At 46.9% G+C, this 24,133-nt stretch overlaps 1 protein-coding gene across 2 annotated transcripts in view; it reads left to right on the top strand.

The window, feature by feature from the left end:
• Positions 1 to 14,623: 14,623 nt before the first annotated feature.
• The window catches only part of TOM1L2 (target of myb1 like 2 membrane trafficking protein), a 33,941-nt gene continuing 24,431 nt past the window's right edge, over positions 14,624 to 24,133 (top strand). For both annotated transcript variants that reach the window (XM_084296203.1, XM_084296202.1), the window contains exons 1-6: positions 14,624 to 14,703; positions 15,145 to 15,223; positions 16,861 to 17,010; positions 21,265 to 21,399; positions 22,357 to 22,515; positions 23,290 to 23,406. In XM_084296203.1, coding sequence (XP_084152329.1) covers positions 14,666 to 14,703; positions 15,145 to 15,223; positions 16,861 to 17,010; positions 21,265 to 21,399; positions 22,357 to 22,515; positions 23,290 to 23,406 — 678 coding nt within the window. In that variant the 5' untranslated portion in view covers positions 14,624 to 14,665. The remainder of the gene's footprint in view (positions 14,704 to 15,144; positions 15,224 to 16,860; positions 17,011 to 21,264; positions 21,400 to 22,356; positions 22,516 to 23,289; positions 23,407 to 24,133) is intronic.

Raw genomic sequence — 24,133 nt, 5'->3', positions numbered from 1 at the left:
TTTACACAGGATTTAAGTCTCGCCCAGGGTTGTGCAGCAGGATCTGTTACTTCTCCAGGGCTCTGGGAGGCAGTGAAACTTTTTCACGTCCATCCAGACTTGGGAGAAGCTTCCTCAGCATCGCTTCTGTCAGCGCTTTCTGATGGGAAGATCCCTGCTCAGCGAGGAGGAAGGATAGGAAAAGATGGGTCGTAAATCGTGAAGACGCGATGCTTGGTGCCTGGAGAGAGGCTGCCCTGTGGAAAAAGCGATGTGCAGTCATGGGAATTTGCCTTGAGAGTCCACATCCCACCGCAAAGTGCGTTTTGGCCTTTTTTTCTCAAGGCGCTCACGTATAAAGTGTCACCGCTCCATTCAGGGTGACCAGAGGGAATATCCTCACTGGAGGTTAGCAATAACATCCCGGGTGCTTAAAACTGATTGAATTACAAGAGCAGGGAGTGCTGGCAACTTTTTCTTATTTTTTTTTTCCATTCTGCTTATTCGACACGGGCCATATGGCTCACACACGAGGAGAGAGCAAAACCAGCTCCCTTCGTAGGATTTTTTTGGCACCGGGGACTTTGTGAACACTTTGGGGGGGTGTTTGTGTGCTTGAAACCAAGCTGAACCTCGCTCCTTGCCCCCCAGCACCCTCGTGGGTGTGGGGCTGAGCTCAGGCAGTGCTGCTCGTGGACGGATGGATGGATGGATGGATGGACAGACGGACGGGGACACCGTGCTCTGCTCTGGGGCAGTGGCACGTGGGGTCCGTCTGACTCCCAGCCAAAAGCCTCCCGGCAAGGCTTCAGACCTGGCTTACACAGGGACCTGAGTTAATTTTTATCAAAATAGGAGAAATTAACACGTCCTGCATAATTGGGGTGAGGGCTTTGCTCAGGACATGCTGGTTTGCAGCCCCGGTTCCTCTTGGGGCTCAGTCCGGGTGCTCGCCTTGGAGGCTGTTTTCGGGGGGCCCCGGTGCCCACGATTTAATGAGCAGTATTGTTTAAGGAGGCTACAAAACCGAGGTTTCAGCGAGGGATGCAGAGGCACTTTATTGAGGCAGCAGCGAGGCAGACAGCTTTCCAATTGATTTTTATCAAAGCGTTTGCAGTTTCCATTCAGGGCAGTTAAATTGGTAATAAATGTGGAGCAGAGCTGCTGGTTGTTTCCCCCTCTTTTTTTTTTTTTTTTTTTCTTTTTTAATGAGACAAGATGTACAGGCACCTTTTTATTCTCCTTTCTTCTCAGGAAACACTTAAGAAACCCGACGAAAGGTCTGATGTCTCCAGGTTTTTATGGGTCTTGGAATAAAAGTGGCTCCTAAATGAAGGAGTTCACAACGCCGTGCAGGAGAAGAGAGATGTGTTACAGGGAGCAGCCCGCTGTAATCCTGTAGGAAGATTTACCCCACACTTTCTTGTCCCCATAAACAAATTTGGCTAAGTTACATTCAGAATAAACTTTCTGCTGTGTTTGGGGGATGCTGCCAGGCTCCAAATCATCTCCCTTTTCATGCATAACACTGCAATGAAGCAAAAAGCCCCCAGATTCTGACTTTTCCTCGTACCCACTGCAGTTCTGTGCCCTGTTCAGCGTGCAGGTTTGTCTCAGTGCCAGCCAGCAGTAACTTCCCTTGCTCCCAGGTGCCTGCAGCTTTTGCTGTGTCAGGTAGGTGAGCATCATCCTCACCCAAAGAGCACAGAACATGCTCTCTTTTTACTCCTCCTGAGTGTTTTTGGGTGTGCTGCTGGCAGCTGGCCAGCTGCTAGCATCCCCAGCCCACGCTGAGGGTCCAGAATCACGCCCATCATGCAGAAGAGAGGCTGATAAAATGTTTTTAGGTTGATAATGCTATTTGGATCTGCTTTCGCTTCGTGGTAGTGGATTATGTTGTAAGGAAAATCTCCATGAAATGCGAAAATGGATATCTCTGCTCTTAAAGGAGCAAAGAAAGTACTGAGTCAGGAATCTGGGAACTTGGAGAAACTACAGGGATTGCGCGAAGCGGGGTAATTAGTATAATGCCATTTAATACTGGGTTCCTAAGACTGGATTTATTTTCCAGGCACAAAAGGAGATTGTAGTTGGTGGAGGTATTACAGCGTGTATTTTTGAGTAATGCAGTTTTATCTCCTGCAGCGCGGGGTGCTTCGATGCACGTTCCATGTGCTTCTAATACAAAGCTCTACGTGAGAGGTCGCAGCGTGAGGACAGCTCGTTCCCACTTCGATCCTGCTCCGCTCATGTACGCGGCGGATTTTTAAACTGCACGTTGAGAACAGGCTTAGCGAAAGAGGCAGGGTTAGAACAGCCCCACAGACCCTTCCAGCTGCTTGCGAGTTTCATCCAAAACTATTTTCACCAAAAAAAAAAAAAAAGACAAGTGTTACGTGTTTTCCTTAGCTGAATTGAGAGCACTTTTAAATTATTAATTTAAATTTTTAAATTATCCTGCCTTTCCTTTGATTTTTGCAGCCTGCACTGGGTTTTTATTCAAGGCCAATTCCAGGAAGAGAAGCTTTTGCAGAAATTTCTCAGGTGACCTTTGGTGGGGGAGAGCCCAGCCCGGTACCTGCAGCCCTGGCGCTCTGCGGACTTGGCCTGGTGATCCCCGTGTTAGGAAATCACCTAGAAAAGAGGTGATAAAAAGCCTACACGCTTGGAGAGGAGTGTTGTAAGAGCCCTGAAGGGTTACAGGGTGAACCCAGGGGCCAGCCTGAGTGGGTTTTTTCCCCCATATCGGTGTGATGGGACTGCACGGGTCAGCCACACCAGGGCTGGATTTTTTCATCTGCATCCCCCTGGGGAAACACCACTTTGCTACATGGAGCAGACTTGTTGCTGGGCGTAAAAATCCTATCTCGAGGGCCTTGTCTTCTGTGTCTGCTTAGTCATCCTGCGGGCAGTTCTCCCTGCTTGTTTTGCTCGTGTGTTTCAGTTACTGTCAGTTGGAAAGGGCTCTTCTGAAGCCGATGGCTCTTGCGGGCAAAAGCCTCTGCTCTAAAGGCTTTGCTCTGTCCTGGTCTCTTCCCTGTGGAGCAGGAACCTCGCTGCAGGTGAGCGTGCCTTCATGTAGCTCAAGGAGCCACATCTTCCAGTTTATAAGCACTCTTTGCTTTGCTCAGGACAGGGATGAGCAAATAAGTTCAGTCTGTTGGTGTCTTTAAATGTAAATATTCCCTCTGCGAGTGTCCTGCACTTGCCAGGATAATCCAGTGGGCCCCATAACGTAGTAACTCCTCTCAGAATCAAGGATCAGGCAAGAAAACAAAAATACATCGGCGTGTCTTCCCTGCCTGTGCTCGGGGAGCTCCTGGCACGGTACTTGTGGGCTATTTACCAGCGTGTCTGCGTCTCTCAGCTCAGGGGAACCCTCTGGCAGCCCGGCGTTTGCGGCACCGTCTCCGGGAGCATCAGGAGGCACGAGATGATAAGCCACGAGCAGCTACTCCGGGGATCCCTGCTGAGTCCTTGGGTTGGTTGGTAAGCCTGCGTGCTCTTTGAGCAGGAGCCAGCCTGCTCCCAGCTGGTCCTCGGCAGCCTTTTCTGGGTTGCAGCGCTTCGGGAAGAAATTCTTCGTTCAGATTCAGATCAAGAAGCCGCGCGTTGGTGCTAGAAACTGTGCTGGAACCCCAAGAGCTGTGCCGAGCACCGGTGTCTTTTTGTAGGGCTGGAAGGACTTTGTCACCTCCCGGGTGTGAGCAGGAATATCGAGGATTTTGTTAACGTTGCATCCTCTGTGTTTTCGTAGTCCACTGCAAGGAGTGTGACAAGCTTTGTGTTTGACCCAAATAACAAAGAATTCATGCCTCTTGCCCAGCTGAGGAAATGCAGAAAAAAGTCCTTTTTTATTTATTTATTTATTTATTTTTTAAATCTTCTATTTCCTCACTGTTTTTTTTTTCCCTGACTTTAGTTATATCTTAATTATAGCTTTCTGCGTTTGTTTCCCTTTTGGAAGGAGAAGGACGCCCCTCCTTGAGCGCGCACACACAGAGCTACCTTGAGCAGATGAAATGAATTGCAAGCTTCAGCAGCTTTGCCAGCAAATTTGGAAGGTCTTTATTCCGTGCTAGCCCTACCAGCCAGCAGCACTTCGTGGCTCCCCGTCACTTCGCCTGCTCAGACAGACAACTTCGTGTTCTCACAGGCAGTTTGCCGAAGCTGTGTTGATCAAAAACTTACTGAGAGAGAGAGAATTATTTTTTTAAGATATCTGTAAGGCTCTTATTAGTGATGCTGTCTGAAAAGGCAAGCCTGGAGGAAGTTTTTGAGTGAGGTGGTGGAGAGACAAGATGCATGTTGTACCCCTTCCAAAAGGGGTTCCTTTTGAGCTGAAGTCAAGCAGGTAACATCTTAGCCCAAGTATTTCTGTTTGGAAATACTTTGGAAACACTTAATGCTTACACAGCACAGCAGAGCTGATTGGAGCTGGTACAGGGGCCATCTGCTGGGACCAATCCAAGCGTTTTTCTCCCTTTTTTCATGAATCTGGCCAGAATCATAACTCTTCAGTGCTCACCCAAAAGTGTTCCTGTGAGTTACCAGAGTGATCGGGAACAAAACCAGTTAATGGGTCCGAGATTTAGGAACAGGAGAGAGAATTGATGTGCAAACTGTACTGGAGTATTTCATTTACAGCCACTCTTGAAATTGGTCTCTGCTTTGTGGCTAATTACTGCCCGGATGCTGTCTGGGATTGTCCTGGTTGCTACGGGGTACAGGTAGGAATGATAATAAGAGGATTGGCACTGAAAGGTAGGGGTTAAACAAGATCCAGCACATATTTGGGTTTGGGGCACCCTTATCTCATGTTCAAGCTGTTGTAATAAACAGCTTGCTGGTTTTTTTTATCATCTCCGAGCTGCCCTTTCTCGACTGATTTTCGGTTCTTCTAATTAGAAGGGTATTTTTGTGAAAAGAGCGATCTCACACCTTTGTGAAATTTTCCGCCGAGTACAAATAATGGTAAAATCTGAAATCACTTATTAGGCAAGGAGTTGTTATGGCAACTGGGAGATGGTTGGCTAAGCAGCGAGTGAGATCAGTTTTTATTTACAAGCGTAATGAGCAATTAAGTTTGAGCAGCTGTCGGACTTGGAAAGTGATTAAAGTTCAGCAAACAACCCAAAGGGGTCAGCCTTCGGGTCTGGGGGGTTCTGTCCCAAGCAGAAGCAGTGACACTCGCGTGGTTCCCTGGCCCTGTGGCCCTGCAGGAAGGCTGTGGTAGGTTTTGGATGTTTTATTCCAAATCGTGTGGCTTCTTCCAGCGCTGCTGAGGAGCAAGCTGCAAGCAGGGGATGGGAGAGCTGCTCCCTGGCAGGGTCCTGATGATCAGGGATGCTCACACGATAAATAAGCCTTGCTCCAAACCCGTGTTCTTGATCGACTTTTACCTGTCCAAGGACCAATGTAGTGATTTTCCAAAATTATGCTGTAGTTCTCTGATACATTTACGTTGTTTTTATCTCGCAGCACCGCACTGTCACGTCCTAGAGGTGATTACGATGCGACGTGGAAGGGATTGGGACGGTTTCTGACCTAAGGGATTTACAGGTGTGGGGCTAGATCACAGAGGTGGGTGAAGGGGGACTGATGGGGAAGCAAAAAGGCCACTTTTAGAAACAGGCACACTTGATGTAAGCTCCTGGTATTTACATTCCCCGTTATCAGTCTTTTTCAGGCTTATCTACAGCGGTGACACCGAAGTAATGGGGCTGTAGGAACGGAGCAGCATTTTTATGGGGTTATTAGACACCGAGAAACCCGCATTTCTCAGCCCGTACGAGACAGGACGGGGCACATGTATCTTGTTAGTGTCTGTCGTTGCCTGATTTGCACTGGGGTTTCCTGAGCAGGTCGCCTGGAAGCGTTTTCCCTCCGAGCTCGTGCAGGAATACGGAGCTTGGCTCGCCGGAGGGGGCAGCTGGCAAGGGACGGCGGCGCTGGCAGCAGCTACCCCTGCTACCCCCTTTCTACCTAGCAGAGAGCAAGCCAGCTCTCCTCGCTTCCCGCAGAGGAAATGCTGAGTTTTATTCCAGGCACTGCTCTTCAAACCCCGGAGGTTCGGGAGGATTTGAATGGGGCAGGAGCTGGCTGCCACGCGCGCAGGCTCGCTGGTGGAGCAGCGGGAAGGCAGGCTGCGAAAGGGAAAAGCAAGCTGAAGCGTTTCACACCAGCAAACGTGAGCTGCCAGCCCCCAAAAGCTGGTGCCCCTCCACTCGGGGGGATCACCGGGGGCTTGCTCTCACCTCCGGAGCTGTGGGTAGAGGGGTGCCAGGGGTGGGGACGCGCACACGGAGCCGTCCCGCTGCGAGTTTTGTTTAGCTCCATTCATAACACATTTTAATTATCTCCTCTGAATATTTACTTTAAAAAAGAAAAAAAGATCTGCCGTAGTGTGCCGCCGTTAAGGAGTAAAGTTGTTCCTGCTGTTGTTGTAGGATTGGAAGATTTCGCCTTTTTTTTTCCCCCCTCGCTAAATGTAATTAGCGTCTTCGGTTTATTTTAAGCACGTGTGAGAACGCAGGCAATTGACTTCAGGAGGAACCTGTAAAAAGAGAAGAAGAATGGTAACGTGGGCGCCTGACGGATTCGCTTTGCCTTGTAGTTTGTTTGCAGCAAACAACGTGTTGCAAGTGAGTGGGTGGGAGGGGGAGTCTTAAATATATGGGGATGGATTTTTTAGAGTTTGCAGCTGACGTGGATTAAAAATTCTTGGAACATTTCATCCATGAAAGGCAATTAGTTTTGTTTTATGAATATGAAAAGCACGTAGCTTGTAAGTACTGTAGTGAAGTCCCAAGTGAGTTATTAGGACTTGCTTTACTCATGTAGTACAAAATTAGCCATCAAGAGCTGATAGATTTCAAATATAGCTCACTGACACGCTGATCATCCATAACTTGCCACAGACTTTATTTTCAGTCTCACCTGTAATTGCTGGGTGCCGCTGAAGTCCCGAATGGGGCAGCTGGTCACAGGTCAGGGCATCTCCTCGCTCCTACATCCCGCTGGGATATCCACCTGTAACAGGGCACTGCCTGCAGCCCTGGCTGGTAAAACTGTCCTGGCGTGTAGGAGATCCCTCGTCCTCTCTCTTCTCTCCTGGAAGTGTCTTGCTGTCACAGACCTTCATCTGCTTTGCGTGCACGGTATCGTTTTTCTGCTTTTTTTTTGCTTTTTTTTTTTTTTTTCCAGTAATGTTTTAAAAAGCAATTGGCAAACTTTGGGTAAGAAATCGTCGTAGTGGTGTTCGGTGTGATTGTTACAAACAGCACAGCCACGGCGATGCAGCCCTGAGGCATCCTTGCTATCAATGAGGCTGAGAAATAAACCACCACTTTCAGCTGCCCCTGCTCCTGGAGTTGTGAGTTAAGGCTGATAAAACAGAGATTTTCCAGCAGTTATTGTTTGGTGTTAGGACACATCAAGGTATACGAATTAGGTGTGTGTTTAACAGCTTTTGTGGAATATCTGTCTTGTCTTTCTGTATTTTTTTTGGTGTGGGAGAGCCAAAGGCTCAGCAATCAACTGATTTTGTATTTCTGGTGTTGGTAAACGTGCGTTATTCATTCAATTTGGCGCTGTTTTAATGCTTGAGATTCCCAATTAAGGAACGGTCAAAATAGCTGCCCGCAATCATCCCAAATCCTTGGATAAATGAAAGCAATAGGAAAAATCCTTTGGCAAATGGCAGGCTAAACTCCAAGTTCTGCCTATGGCAATGACCAGATGCCGGTGTGTTTTGGTGCTCAGCACTGTCTGCCTGTCCCTGGCCAGAGGAGGAGGCAGATAAACACCAGCTTGTTCCGACAGCGGCGTGCTGGTGAGTTCCCCCACATGGAGCCACGTGGGTGAGTTCCAGCAGTCCCAGCCTAATTCAGAAAAAGGCAAATCCGAGGGAGAACATTTTATCATCCGCAAGCTTTTAAATTCAGCTCTTGTGCCTCTCGTCCAGAGAAGAAAGATGGGCACTCCGGGCACGATAATGCCAGAGGAGTGGAAGCGCCGCCAAAGCCATCACACGAGGAAGGACCACGGGTTTGTTGCTCCCCTGCAGTACATCACCCAGCGAACGTCTCCATTCAAATCCACTAAAGCCATTAGCACAGAACCCGCGTTGTAAGGCTGCTTTGCAATTTCTGCTCGAAGGCTTCAGCGCATCGATTTCTGCCGGGAGCAGGTGCCCGTTTGTCAGCCGCCAAGAAGCACCACGCTTTGCATCCCGTGCCTGTGCACTGAGACAGGGATCTGGCCAAGGTCACTGCTGGAAAAGGTGTTGTAGTGCACGGTACAGGCTGAATTTTAGGGAGAAATGTCTGTGAGTCGTGGAAATGGGTTGTTGAGCTGCTGCTGTGTGCCCTGGCTCTGCAGGACAGCTTTTCACAGCGCGTAGGCTTTCAGGAGTGCACGGTGCACAGGAGGAAGTTTCTGTTGTTCTTCTCAAGCTGAGAATGAGGAAGTCCGAGGGATTTCGCTTTGTTTTAAGGAAGCTGTAGTCTCTTTTCCGCCATCTGTTTGGAAAGGGAGTGACTTGCATGCCCATGTCATTCAGCGAGGCGTGCTGGCAGCGGCAACGATTTCTGCTGATGGGGGAGCTTCACCGAGAGGGTTCGGGATAAAAGTCTTCACTGCATAGAAACACTGAGCTGCTTGGGATCCAGGCTCCAAATGCCTTTTGGGACTGTGACTAAACCCTCATTTGTGCCCAAGATGAATGGCATCTGAGTACAGGAACTGCCTGGAGTAGCTTGCCCTGTGGGGCCGTTTCTGTCCGATGTGATGGTTGTAGGGCTGTAAGGTCACTCTGATCTTACAGCCTGCAGATGCATCAGGACCTATGAGATGGGATAAACTCAGCTGGTGAAGCTGATTTGCCCTCCTGCCTACTCTGGTAATATCATAAAGATTTCTGGTTTGGTTTTCTTCTTGTTCAGGTGAGGCTCAGACACGAGAACAAAGGAAAAATCTCTTTTGTTATACAGCACTTAATATTTCTTTAATATGTGTTGCTCCATTCACCTTGCTTTGCTTCTGAAACTGCTGCGCAGCTACGCTCAGTTAATCAGCTGCAGGTTCCTGTTCCTAAGAGGCTGAATTTCTGGGGGATGTTGAGCGATGGCTTTTCCGTAGCACACCTAAAGCACAGGAATGTTGTAACAAAACTGACAATTCCACGTGCTCTCAAAGTCACAATAATTGCGTATTACATATTCATATTCGCAGGTAAGTGTGAGCTGGGTTGCAAAAGCTTGGCGTTCGGGCGGCAGCTTCAAAAAGAAGCAAATCTGGAAGTTAATTGGAGAAAACGACAGTTCCCAGTCTATCACCCTGCCTTCAAACGGTGCTTGAGCTAAATACTCCTTATGGTTGTACATATCCGCGTCCACAGATTCTCATTATTTTCTTTTATTGTAGAGTCTGCAGTCATTACAGGCTATGATTATTCATTTATTCAGCCCCAGAAACTTTGGCAAAGGAACGAGCAGAGGATAGATGACTTCATCCAAAAGACTTTCGATGTAAGCATCACTGAAATCAATTGAAAAATCACAGCGGTCAAAGTGGGTGACCAGTGCTGCAGCAGTACAACCCAAATCACGTTTTTCTGTAATGCCTTGCAGTTCAGATTGAGCCCGTTTGTTCTAGCTGACTGGCTTTTTCTTTGGAAGTGTGAAGCTCAGCATTTTCAGAGCAGTGTGAAATAAGGAATGGAAAAAAAGGGCTTGGAGCAGTGAGGTGGCTAATTGAAAAATGCTCTTGGAGCCGTGCTTCCGTACAAAGAAACTGGCAGGTTTTTATGAGCAAGCCGCTTCAGAGGCGAGTTTTGATCTAGAATTTTCAATGATTCACATCTAGTTTTTCATAGCAGCTTTTTAATAAAAGGAAAAAAAAAAAAAACCTCCTGTTGATTGCTCTAATGCCTAAGTGTCTGTGACTGTCATCTTAAAAGCAGAGGTAGAGAAAGGAAGAGGCTGTGAGGCCCGGGAGTACCCAAGTGTGTTATTCTGGTGTATTGCTCTCTTCCAAGTGAGATGTCTTGAACTCAGGAGCCACGTGAATGCTGAGGATCTTTGTTCTTCTCTTCATTTTGCTTGGACAGCTGAAATATGTCTCCGTGGTCTCTGTAAGCAGTCCTCCCCCAGGTTTTCTTGCTGGTGCCGTGCGGGTCGTTGGTGAGTTGTTGAATCCGAGAGGCAAAAGCAGCCACAAAACCTCGTGATGCTTACAGCAAAACAGCTCGGTAAGCTGCAGCTGGGAGCAGAGATGTGATCATCTCATTCAAGAGCTTCTCCTCCCTTGTTGAGCTAGCGTGTGTGTTTTGCATGGCTCTGCAAAACTTTTTTTTGTCTTGAAAGACCTTCGCACGTTCTCTGACAGCGTTTTGGTTTGACCCCAGCTGGTGGGAGAGAGCTCTGCTGAGCTGAAGGGAGGGCAGCCAGCAGGGTGGGAGTAAGAGCTGCGAATACTGTGCCTTGTCCTGTTCCCTGTCACGTATTATGCAGTGAAACGTAACACATCTGACCCTTTGATTTGCTAATTTCAGTCTTGAAGCACCCCTGGTAAGCAGCTGGGCTGTTAACAGACAAGGCAAAGATTTCAGATCCGCAGTCTTCTGAAATTCCAAGACCAAAGGAAAAGGAGGTTTTGTGCCACTTGAACACCAGAAGTCAGATCCTAGCTGTCGGAGGGGAGGGGAATAATTGGAAATCAGAACTTCAGTGCTTTTGGATCTCTGTAACAGCACGCATCGCTGTGCGTGTTTCTTGCATAAACAGGAGGTGTTATTTTTTTTTGTGAGTAATTCTTTCCCAAGCGTATAAATCAAGAGTCTCTGAAGCAACATCTGGAAAAGTCTCAGGAGAGAAAGCTGTGATTTCTCCGAGCACAGAGCTCTGCTCATCGAGGAGGTTCCGATACACAGACAGCAAACAACTCTCATAATTTCGTTTGATGCAATCTGTAGCTAGCGCAACGTTTGAGTTTTGCCTTTTCCTTCAGGACCATTATGCAGCACCACTTACTGGTGCTTCCAGATAGACCTTTCGGAGAGATTTTCACCCCAGCCATGCCTGCTGTCATCATTCAGCACCGAGTAGCTGCTCCCAGGGCTTCCAGCAGGGCTTTACAGCCGTGCATGCGGGACGTGAGTTGATGTGTATGGACTTAAACGGGCTCAGCTGCAATCCTAATGAACATCTTCAGGGTGTCTCCCTTAGCAGGCTCAGAGAGAGGAGCATTGGAAGGGAGGAAAAGGGAAGAGCTAGGATTTCTGCTTTGTCCCATCCGTATGCCGTAAAAGTCAAATTTTAAGAGCGTCATCAACATTAAATTGTAAGTTTGAAGCAAAAGTATCATGGACTATGTCTGAAAGGGCTGAGAGTGCCTGCTTAGAGGACAACCAGGGTTGGCATGGCTTTGTTGGGTGCCTTTTGAGCTGGGTCCCAGGTGGCTGGTGATGTTTCTGCATTTCTTCCCTGTACGTCGAGGTCCTTTCTCTTGCAGAGCAGAGCTGAGCTAACGCACGTGCACACGCAGTGTCCAAGGTCTGCAGCACGCTGGGCGTGGAGCGCCAGGTTGTCTTTCTCTCTACCACAACACTTGGGCTTTAATTTGGGGGAATGTGCTGGGAACTGAGAGCATCCCGTTTCGGAGAGCATCCCCAGCTGTGGTGCTGGGGGCTCTGCGCTGTTAGATGCCAGCTCCAGCCCTGCAGCAGCAACAGCCCCGGCATGGGAGCTGTGCTCCCTCGGGAAGCCACGCAGGGCACCCTCAGCAGCCAGGCTGGGAGCTGCCAGCCCTTGTCTTCTGCAATTAAACCACACCAGAAACCCTTCGGTTGTGTTCAGGGAGCAGCAGGGAGGGCTCCCACTGGGATTTTTCTTCCCTTGTCTGACTTGACATTTCATGCACCACCCTGGGATGCCTTTGGTCGTATCTCAGAGTCCTGGTGGGAACGAGTGCCATTGAGATGCCTTTTAATGAGGCTGAAGTGGTGAGGAACTGGTGATTGTGCACAGTCAGTATTTGCATGCCACTCCTTCGCAGTTCTGCGCCGGTACCCGAAACGTGATTAATTTTGTCAGTCGTATCTATTTGCTGGCTGAGGAAAAGCCTCAGAGGGATGCACGGCTTCTAAAATGTCCGATAGATCCTGGACAGGTTATCGAGTATTTTTAATTTACTGCGTTTTAGATCTACTGGGAGGGTTTCTCTTAAGGAAGAGTGCAGGCGGAGCCGCTCAGTGTTTTCTGGGCTGCAGGAATTCATCTCCGCGCGAAGCTGCGCGTATCAATCACTTTCATTAGCTGCGTTTTGTTCTGGTAATGTACATAAAGCTTTATTGCCGGAGAACGTGATCTGCCTTCACCTCCCTGCAGTCCTTGCTGCTTAGCAAAACATTGTAGTTAACATTAAAACCCCCTTAATATTCAGAGATAAAAAAGTTGCTGCATCTGCTCCGCTGGGGAAGGTGGTCACCAAAGCCACGAAGGATTTATGAGCGCAGGGTTGCAGAATGAGAGCTTACGCCTTAAACAGAGGGTATTCCTTAGGCTGGGCATTTGATTTATTTCCTTAATCTAAAACTATATTAACGAATTTGTGTGTTCTTGACAGCATTTGACATCAGGCAGCGACTTAGCAATATTCATCGTCTCTGCTTCTGCTATAATCGCTTCTTAAAAATGAGCGTGGAAAACGCTGATCCTGCACAAAGTTGCGCTAGCAGCCCATTCATTCATTGCTCTTGTGAAGCCCATTTAGTTAAGGTTTATTTTGACAAAATGTGTCCGTGGCGCTGCTCCGTGGCTAAAAACTGGGCTGTGATGGAGACAGCAAGGTGCCGAGATGCTGCTGCGGGTAGGATGGTGGGGACTGTGGTCCCCAATGACCTCGATTCGCATTTCCCATCAGAGATCTGGAAGGGACAGCGAAATCCTCTGTTCCCAGAAAGTTTGCTTACCTTTTAATTCTTTTTTTTTTCCTTTGCATTTCTGTTCTTTAGTTAGCGTAACGTGTGGGGGAGACCGCGTGGGCTCAGGACGCGCGGTTGTCTTTTTTGGAAATCAGCTCTTTTTTCCCCCCCCGCGGGTGCTTTGTAATTCGGAACAAGAGTCGGGAGCTAATTTTAGTCTCTTCTCCGGCGACGGAGCCCACGAGCACTTGTCATGTGTAGCAGCTCGTCCTTTGCAGCGTGCCTGACCCAGATTTGCCGCTGCGCTGCTCTCAGCTGTCACAAAGGAGTTAACCAACGGCGGGGAGGGTTCCTGTGCCGTCTGCTCGAGCAGCTTTACGTAGCCGGGAAGAGCTCCTCCAGACCCAAAGCAGAACGGGCTGTCAGCTCTGCTTTGGTGAAGAAAGGCAGCGTGCTGCACCGAGGGAGTTTCTCTTGCCCGAGTGAACCCTGCCGGGAGGTGCTGGAGGAGCCGGGGAGCTCCGCAGCCTCCCTGCGGGGTGAGCCGCGTGCCGTGCGAGTGGTGAGCCAGGAGAGCATCCCTCGGAGGCCTTTCCCATGGCCTCTCCTCCAATTTTGGGGTTAAACGGCTTCTTTTCGGCACCCTCCGCTTGGGTGTTGCGTGTGCTGTCACCGCTGTCCTCGGCGGAGCTGGTGTGCTGGGGACAAGCCGCCCAAACCCGAGTTACCCAGAGACGTTGGCTTCTTTGCAGATAACATCCCATAATTAGGGCCTGCGGGCGTCGATGTCCTCAGCCGCAGCGATAAAAATGTTAATGGAAAAAAAGCATTGTTGGTAAACAGAAAAAGGGATGTGCGAAGTGCTCGGAGCCTGGCGCTCTGAAACAAAATCTGCCTGGTGCTGGGGACAGATTGGGATGGGATGGGAAGACAGAAGGGCGGTTGGAGAAGATGGTACCTGCGGCTTTGGTTCTGACTTGAAGCGTTTAGAAGCCTTTTCTCGGTTTATTTTACGTTAGAGAGGGGAAAAAAGCTTTTGTTTGCCTTAATTGGATGCCAGGCATCTGCAGAAAACCCAGACTAATTAGGAAGGGAAGGTCCTTTTCAGGTTAAAGCTCCCCTTTTGAGGTCTCCTGGGCCACAGGCTTCACATTGAACTCTGCAGCCCTTCTATTTGCAGGTCGGGTTTGAATGCTGCCAGCGAGAAGCGCGAGGAATTCAGGGGATGTTCTAGGCACCGCTCGACAGAAACCTATTGATTTAGAAGGAAATCCCAAGGAGGAAATAGTTCTTGTCAACTGCCTGCTTGAAGTTACGGCTGCGCTGCTCTTGCAGTCGCCTATAAATTAAACTCCCAGCAGTTGGCATCTGCCACTGTCACAGTGCCACGGGTCAGCCTTCCCCCAGAATTAAACGTGATGCCCGAGCGAGTTACCTGCCGTGCGAGCAGGGAGGATGCAGCTGGGAGCAGTGCACGGCCCCGTTGTGGTTAGGGGATTGGGGACATGGCGTGGGACAGAGGGACGCAGCGCCCAGCCCCCTGGCGAGCTGATATCGAGGGGCTGTGGCACAGGAGTGAAGTGGGACTTTTTTTTTTTTAATTCTTTTTCTATATTTCTTTTACTGGATAGTTTCAGCTCAAAGTAACAGAAGATGGATTGAAGTACCTAATCAGGAGGACGTGAAAAATATATATATTTTTTTTTCTTTACAGAAAAGGCCACAGATGGCTCTCTGCAGAGTGAAGACTGGACGCTTAACATGGAGATCTGTGACATTATCAACGAGACAGAAGAAGGGTATGCTCTGTTTCAGCCTGCTTTGAAAGGTTCATGGACAGGCATCTCCCGTGTTGCATTCAGCACGTGAGGAGGTGCAGTGAGTCTGGGGCAGGTGCTCACAGTTTGCATACGAGTTGTTTGATTCTCCTTTTCCTTACACGTTTCAGAGAAGTGCTGTGAGACTCGGCACACTGTGAGCTAGGTCTCTGCTTGGGAGGGCTGGCTTGAAAAACATTTTGTTGGACTGGGTACCAAGTTTGTGCTTCTGGGATTCTTGTTTTCAGCAGGTGTATCTCTTCTCGGTGTGGCAGTGTTATTAATTTGAGCCACTTGAATAGAAAGCTTCTCTGATGCATCTCCTTCAGCATCAGAAAAGCTGTGCTTCTTGCAGTTTGCCAGAGAACTGGTGGCTGTGAAAAGTGTGTGAGAGCTTTCTAACAAGACGTGTTTCTCCTTCAGCCCTAAGGATGCCATTCGAGCGCTGAAGAAGAGGCTGAACGGAAACAAAAATTACAGAGAGGTCATGCTGGCTCTGACGGTGAGTGGAGGCAGGCTGGAATGCCTCTGAAGAGCAGATCCCTTTTCTTTGGTCACTTTGTTTTTTTCCTGGGACTCTCTTGAATGTGCACACTCTTTGCTTTAACAGTCACTGCTCTGCCCTTTTCCCTCCAACTGCCTCCTCGCTCCCTTGACAGGAGTTACTGGAAGCTTCGCATAGCATTTTCCTGACTCAATTGATTTCTGCTTTTGTCTGGGCTCTTATCCACCCCAAGTACTGACTGAGGAAAGTTGACTAGCCCAAATGGGTCTGTACCCTACGGGGCTTTCTCTTCTGCTTCCATCCCCGTATGTCCGACTGTTTCTCCACCCCAAGACAACATCTGTGGGCACATCTCCAAGTGATGATGATGAACTCGCCGTATTTTCAGCTTCCTAAGTAGCTGACGCGCAGTTTCCCTTGTGAGCGGATCTCTGTAGGAGACTCACTAATTTATGCTGATCTAATTTCCCTCAATAAAGTGTAAATCATATTCTGTGCACTTGCACGGCACCGCTAAGGTGTGAGATAATTTGCCGGTGACCTTTCCTCCTGATGGCTGGAGCTGGGCTTTCCTGGGTAGTGCAGCTCTCCAGAAATCGTGGTGTTGGGCAGGCTCTGCACCGCAGAGGGCTGAGGAATGAGCAGCAGGAACTAGATGGAGTTATGCTGCTGCGGGCAGGTGATCTGTATGGTTCTTTCACACAGCTCTTGTTGCATCTCCCTGATGAAGCGTGACTGTACTTTCTGTCTTCTTGCTATTTCCTATCCTGGATTGTCACTTTGACAGATTACCAAGGACCAAGCCACGAGATTAGCCATTGCACAGGAAAGAGCAAAATTCATCAGGAATGAGTCCGTGTCATCAGGGCTGATGAAAGTAGCTGAAGGAGCAGAGTAATTACAGACTCCTCAGATAGAGAGTTGCAGCGGTTATTAGGCATGGCTGTGAGGAGAAGTGACGCAGTGGATTTATCTCCATGCTAATCATGTTCTTCAGAGAAAAATCAACAGCTGTTCCTCCATGGCAGTTGAATGGCAAGTGGAACGTGCCTCCAGCTAGGTTGCAGGGGGAAAATGTGTCAAAGTATAACCTGCCAGAGCATTCGCAAGGGAGTGTTTTGAATGAGTGGAGATCATTCACCTGAATTCCCAGCCCGAAAACATGACTTGTAGCTCAGAGCAACTGGATCCAGCTGTGTCCCAGGTACACAGACAATGGTGGAGTGTCACAGCACGGTAATATCTCACGGTGACAGGATGTCCTCTGTCTTACCCGCTCTTGATGTGATGTGCTGTATTTAGCTGCTGAGCTGTGCAAGTTGGAAAGTTTTGCTTTGAAGAGGAAAAAACTTTTGCTTGTTTTCAAGGTAAAGAAATATAAAGTGGATCACAAAAGTGCCTCATGTATTAAAGATAGGTGAGCTATGTAAAAATGTGTGAGAAGGAAGCTTTTTGGCAATATTAGGGAAGAAAAGATGAAGAACTGAGAATAGAAGACTAAATTTCCCTCTACCTTTTTCTCTCTCCCATCAAAAGATATAAAACAAAAACAAAATCAGAAGCCAACCACATAGCTGCTGTGTGCGTGATCAAGCTTTGCTCCAACAATAAATGTATTTTTTTTGTGTGTGTAGGTGTTGGAGACCTGTGTGAAGAACTGTGGCCATCGCTTTCACGTCTTAGTGGCAAACCGTGACTTCATAGATGGCGTTCTGGTGAAAATCATCTCGCCCAAGAATAATCCCCCCACGATTGTGCAGGATAAAGTACTAGCGCTGATTCAGGTACGCAGCTTGTCTCTGCTTCCATATGTCGCTGCCTGGAATAAGGACTGTCTGCTTCGGTGCTACGCATCGCTAAACATGCTGTCATCATTAAAAAATGTAGCAAGATTTTTACATGTAAAAACAAACAATATCTCCAGATTGGCAGGGAAGAGCAGACAGGCACATGCACAGAAATTGTAGCCAGGGAGAAATGTCTGGATTCTAGTTAGAGAGAGAGCACTCTGCTCGAAAACAAGAGGACTTAATAAAAGATAAGTGGATGGCTTTGCAATTTAACAGGCAAATCTAGGAGCTGGAGACCTGCTCCTGTGATGGGCTTGTCATCTGAGGCCAGGAAATTTTAGAAGACAATTGTGCTCTTGCTGTTAGTTGAAAAACACTTGCCTTTCTGTCTGTTCCCCTGAATATAAAACAGAGCCATTCCTCTTCTTCTCAAAGTATTCTGAATTCCTTTTAAAGATGGCTACAGGAAAGTAAACGATCATATTGGAGATAAAATGTTTTTTTTTGTGTCCTTTCTCTGGTTATCTTGCAGTGAAAGTGTGCTGTCAGATCATTGTCTGCAGCAGGGACGTTCAGGCATAGGCCTGCCTGCCACTTTTCCTTCTGTGCAGCATAACAATAAACAGCCATGTTAATTCCACAAGCCATTAGCAACACATGAGGAAACATTGGTGCCTGCCTGGAGGAAATTTCACAATTATAGGAAGCTTTATCACTAAGCTCCTACAGGCTATTGCATACAGCAGAGATTAAAAGACACTGCATATTTAAAATTATGTAAACCTGCTGCAGTGTTTCTTGTGGGATGGTATTTACAAACACATAGCATAGTTTTCTAAATATATTTCAGATTTTTGTGGCAAAGCATGCAGTTGCATTTCTGCTGGTTTATTTGTTGTTTGGGTACACAGGCAGGACATTGTTGGAGCATGAGAATGTAAATAAGTGATTTCCAAAGAGGAAACAGTCTGGGTGGGGACACAAGGTGGGCATTTCACTGGGGCACGTGGGGTCCCTCTATTTCTGGTCTCTGATCTCAATGTTGTGCTATTATAAAGAAAGGGGAAAAAAAAAAAAAGCCTTAATGAAATCATTAAAAATAATTCTTGTGGATCTGACTGAGCCCTTGGGCTCCTGCCTGCTTGGGTGGGAGAGCTGATGCATGGGGTGATGGTCAATGCTGTTCCATAAGGAGAAATTTTGTTCATGTTTCCATGCTCGTTGCTCTTCTACACTGATTTAGAGGATATTGGTTATTCTGAGTCCTGGGTTTATGTGGGCTGCAAGGTATTAATGGAACTAAGATGGAGGTGTTTGCAGCATAACCAAAAAGCCCCAGTCCTTGCCTCAGTGTTTAAGATTAAGCAGAGCTTTATCTGAGCAGACGTAGTGCAGCACAGCTAAAAGCCTCGCTGTGTCCGGGTGCTAAATGCCTTTTGGTACAAAAAGCCTAGGAATTAGGAAAGTTGCCTGTGGATGGGTCTCATCTGCCCTATGGACACGTGCACCCGGAGTGTCCAATATGTCATAACCACTTTGCTCAGCTTAGGCTTTGCTCGTTAGAGCTCCCTGCAGTTGGAGTTACTTCTGTTCCAGGGGGGCTGAGCTCTTCTCAGCTCTGCTCCTCTAACATTACATTTATCCCCTTCTGGAGGCTTTTTACAATTTGATATCAGGGAATTAATACGAAGAGAAAGGAGGGGATTAATAACACAGACTTGGAAGCATGGAAAAAGGCTGTACAACCAGCACAAGTCTTCAGCCATATAGCTCTTGTACTCCCGGGCCTTTCCCTAGCAGGAGTAGATAAAGCTCCGTGCAATTTCTTATCTAGAGACTTGCCTGTTTTGAGACATTGGGCATCTTGTGTCTCACTTTCCCAACCCATTTCCCAGTGTACATAATTAGCATGTATTAGATAGTGTTTATCCTTCCTCCTTCACCTTGATAAAAGGCCTCTCTTCCTTACTGCTGTGTCCCTGCTAAGAGCTGCCATATCACCTCAGAGTTCGCACCACCTTGGTGCCACCTTGCTGGGCATCAAAGATGAAGCCCGGGGAGATTTTTAGTGGCATGGCATTCTTGTGAGTGTCTGGGACTGGAAAAAATGTCTCGTGATGGCACTGATTCGGAGGCTGGGTTTGCAATGTGTTTAATTAACCTTTTTGGGCACGCAGAGTGCCAAGTGGGGCCTAGACAGCAGCGTCCTGAAGCGCCTATCTTCGATCGTCTGGCCCAAAGCCTCCGAAGGTCTCAGATCTCAGTTTCAATCTCACCTCTGTCATACGCTGCTTTGGACAATGGCAAGCCTAAGCTCTCTGTGTAGCTCCTTATCTGTAAAGCAGAGCTAATATTACCTCTGCCTCGTTGAATTGTAAGCTGTCTGGGACAGGGATTGTCGAACAACGTGTGTAGCAGCGCTTAGGACAATGGTGCCCAGTCCTGGATGTGACCTCCACGAGACATGTAGGTACAGATAACATCCCCAGCTCAGGCAGATGAGAAGTACAAATGTAAGTATCTCCTTTCTCCAGCAGAGTTGTAGGAGAGGGAATATGTTAGAAAGGCAGAGTGCAGATGAAGTGAGTTCTGTCCTTAATGCCCAGGGAAGCAGGGGATGCATTAGTACATCCTCCTGGGCCAGCAAGCCTCGTGAAAGGAGGCAGCAGGCTTTTGCCTCTATGTTTCTTTTGAGTGACGATTAAATAAAACATCCCTTGCCGAACATTTTTCACTCTTACTTGCAAATAGAATTGAAGTGGGGAGCACCATTATGGAGAAGCAACGTTCAGATGACTCCTGACATAAATTGATAATGCAGAGTCGGTGCAAGAGCAGAGGTACCTGCGCAGTGAATGTCTCCGTGATAATTAGGGATGGTTTTGAAGGTCACTTCCAAGAAAACTGAATGGCTCGTTGCAGTCCGAGCTGGTTTCCATGGCTCACATGGGGCTGTTTGGACTTGCGCTGCATCAGAACATTAATTTACTCGAGCAAAGCTAAGAAGCAAACCCAGAATTGTTAGCTTGCAGGCGATAATAGGTTGTCTCCTGAGCACATAGGGTAGGAAATGCTCTTAGAATAGAACAAATTACAAATGCACATTAAAAGTTAATATTATTTCTTATCTTGTTTTGCTACCTTTGATTTCTCTCCTCTTCAATACGAAGCAGGGTTTAAAAACAGCTTTTAAAATAAAAATAGTCAAAGAACTGCTGTAAAAGGGATGACTAAATGAATTAAGTTCGGAGCCCACACACATCTCTCAGTAGTTCTGGAGCCCACTTCTACTCTACCTCACTTACGTGGGGGCTTGGGGGAGCGCTTCATTTTTAATTGAGTTAAAAATAGAGTTAATATTGCAGTTTTTCCTTCCCCTAAATTGTTAATACCTGGCAAGTTTCCAGAAAAAAAAAAAAGAAAGGGGGTAGACTCTTTCAGGATGTTACGTTGTGAACAGCTTCATGAGTACGGGAGGCTGGCTGGCGAAGAGAAGCACTTAGTGCTCCCGGGGAAGGAAAAGCTCAAATATGAATTGAAGTCTTTTTAGACACGAGAGGGCTCAAGCGGGAGAGATATTACGAGTGTTCTGCTTGTGGGAAATTCTCCCTTTAAGCTTGCTCTTTCTGACACTGCGGGGTGTCTTAGTGTTGGATATGCTCCATAAGAATACGGGCTTCATTAGTTCTGCTGCTCGTGGCACTGCATGTTTTGCGATATAAGAAGCTCAGAAACAGCCCTCTTTATTTAAGTTTGGTCCAAATAAATACTGACAAAAACTTGACAGATGTGTTTTTTTTCTTCCTCGATAGATGAGGATGTTTCACAGAATAAATTAAGGTTATGTAGGATTGCTGTGTGACTTCATAAATGTTGCCTAGATCGATTTAATCTTTCATGCAGGCTTTTTTTGGTGGGTCATTGGCCACAGGATATGAAGAAAAGATCAGCATGCAATCAGTGCTACGGAGAGGAGCTTGGAAGAGGCTTTCACTTGCATTTATAGATCCTGATGAAGCGGGGCTGTACGAAGCTAATGCGCACTGGGTTGCTGTCTGCGTTACAGTCATATAAAGTGCCTACGTGACTGTCTTGATAACGTTTGTAGGATCTTTCAGATCAGGTTTAATGATTACAGCTTCCCTTTGAGGCTGAAATATGTGAAAGCTTTTGTAGTTAGTACCCAAGGTCAGGATGTATCAGGAACTTCACTGGGAAGGTTTGTGGATAATCCCTCGTGTTTTCCAGGCTTGGGCTGATGCCTTTCGAAGTAGCCCTGATTTAACTGGAGTAGTGCATATTTATGAAGAACTCAAGAGGAAAGGCATAGAGTTTCCCATGGCAGATCTTGATGCTTTATCTCCAATCCACACACCACAGAGGGTAAGTTGCAGCATTGCAGTGCCGGGGGCATTTTCCAGAGACGTGGAGATAGTTGGGTAACTGTTCTTTTTTCTCCTCCTGTTTTTCTGAATTGGGCTTATTTTCTCACTTCTGAAAAGACCTTTTTATAGCGAAGGGGCATGTAACAGAAGCATAATACAGCTGCATTTTGGCTGGTTGATAAAGTAATGGTTTCTCCTCCCTGGAGTCAAGCATCATACTGAAAAGAGTTTTGAGGTTTGTACACTTGTCTCGTACCACAAACCCACCAGATAAATGCAGCTAATTTGCTCAAATACAGAGCAGAAGGATATGTGATTCAGATTTGCTTCCTTTTCTTAGTACTCTACTTGTTTCTGTTAGTGATAAGCCTGAACCAAAGCCTGTCTTTCAAAGGTGTACAGCGTCTGAATCTCCCACTGATCCCATGGTAACGTGAGGTCTTTATACTTTTGAACAGTTAGGCCTGTAAAGTTGACAAAACTGCTGCTAGTAAGTAACTTTATGATCACAGGTGTGCTGATTATTCACCCTGAGAAGTTAATGAGTCTTTGAAGTGGTAAATGCAGATGATCAGGGCTGAAAGATTGCAATCCTTGTGTCAAGATCAATTAAATCCGGTATCTATTTATCACATCATCTTTTGTAAGCCTGCAGTTTAATTCCCAGTTTTAAATTATTTACAGTTATTTATCCTGTTTTTATGTTTCTTCTCACTTTTCTTGTAAAGATAAATTAACTTAAATGCACGTGGGTTGGGTCAAAACATACGGGCATGCATTTTTGTTGCAGCTGGCTGTTTATGGGCTGGCCTGCTGGTCTGTTTTCATGACTACACTGACCTTTTCCACAAGGTACAATTATGTTCTATATTTGAACATATCTGGCCTGAGGTTGCTGACAAAGCAAGTGCCGTCACCATTCAGCTTTTGAACTCTTGTCTTTCTGATGTGGCAGAGTGTTCCTGAAGTTGATCCTGCAGCAAATATGCACAATTCACAGTCTCAGCAAAGGATGAGCACCAGTTCTTACTCTTCAACTTCTCCAACGGCGTATTCTGCTCCTCAGGCTCCAGCTCTGAACGTGACTGGTCCCATCACTGCTAACTCTGAACAGGTATTGGGATGATTATTCTTCTGACTGCGACTAAGCAGATCAAATTAAAAGCTAGTTTGCAGAGGAACTCTGGTTTTAACTCTTCTGACTTTAATTGCCTAAGAAGGTCTGGTTCTACTTAGTAATCTTTCCTCCTATTGTGCTGTAAAATCTAGGGTTATTTGTACATGTGGCCTCCTAATGGCAGCAGTTATGAAACCTCAGTCTGATACACCAATCGACACAGCAGTTGTGCTGTAGGTAAACAGTTACTCCCACGAGCCCCACGCCTTCAGAGGCACAGAATGTCTTGCAGATGCAGTAAGCCTTTCCGACAAGGACTTAAGCCTGCATGCCTAAGACCCTAGCAAATGCCCTAATATAAGCTCAGCTTTTCTCTGTGCAAAAATAGTAACTTCAGAGCCAAAGATCATGCTCAAAAGTTGTATATCTTTCCCCATATTTGAGTGAGATACACAAGGTATACTGCAACCAAAATCTGTTTTTAGCTGCTGTTTCCAATTACTTCCCTTCCATACGAGCGTAGCACATCTGGCTTTGTGATAATGACCAGTCCTACAAAGTTCTTTTCTTTTTCTGTTGCTTTTTCTAAAACTGTCTCCTGGGTAAAAGGTTTTTTGCCTTTAACTTTTTTTTTCCCTCCAGTAGAATACCCAGAGCTTCCGATATTAAGTCAGACAGAACCAGATGTATCACAAAGTCAGTTCTTGAAAAATCATCTGCTTAAAGCCACAAGCCTGTGTAGCATCTTGCTGTCTTTTTACCCCAAAATAGATTGCCCGGCTGCGCAGTGAACTGGATATTGTTCGTGGGAATACAAAAGTGATGTCTGAAATGCTGACAGAAATGGTACCTGGACAAGAGGATTCCTCAGACCTTGAGTTACTTCAGGTAATGCTTCCCTAGCAGATACGATTTTGATCCTTTCCATGCTTGAGTGTTTTTTGAGGGGGTGGCTTTTGTTGTAGTTCACTTCAGTGCCTTGGCTTGCTTGGTTTACATAACGAATTTGGGCTGTGCTTGACCCCAGTTAGTCTCATCACTTAATGTTCTTCATTTATTAAAGCTTCTAGTGACAAGGATTTCCTAACTTCCCTTGAAACCTGCTCCAGTGCCTTCTTGCCCATGTAGCTATTTTTTTTCCTAATGTTGAACATAAAGTCGTCTTTACCACAACACAGCCTAAAATTGCCATGGGCTCGGTAAGCACTGAGCGTTTCTGCTGCTTTCAAGTCCTCTGTCATCACTCATGCGATGGTAAAGCATTTCCAGTCACTGCAGGAAAGAACACTCTGTATTTCCAGCTGGACTAAATATTGCCAAGGGTCTGTGGATTCTCTGCATCTCGAAATATATGAACTCTCCCTCCAGATGTGCTGTAGCTTCTCCTGAAGCCAGTGGCTTAAGGCAGGAGCTCAGCTGAAGTTTCCTGCTGTCCAGAGGGTTTGATGGAGTACCCAGAAGAGTTTTATTTCCTGGAAAGTCTCAATCCAGAGCTGTATTTATTATCTCAGAAAACTGTATTAGTCTTGGGTCAAGCTTCATATCTGCTTCCCCAGGCTGGTGGTAGCGGTGTGCCCTTGGCTGAGGAACAAATGCAGCACAGATGAGGAATACT

The sequence above is a fragment of the Netta rufina genome (genome assembly GCF_964035555.1).
Source record: "Netta rufina genome assembly, chromosome: 15".
Lineage (NCBI taxonomy): Eukaryota > Metazoa > Chordata > Aves > Anseriformes > Anatidae > Netta > Netta rufina.
This window is presented reverse-complemented; position numbering and strand designations above follow the sequence as displayed.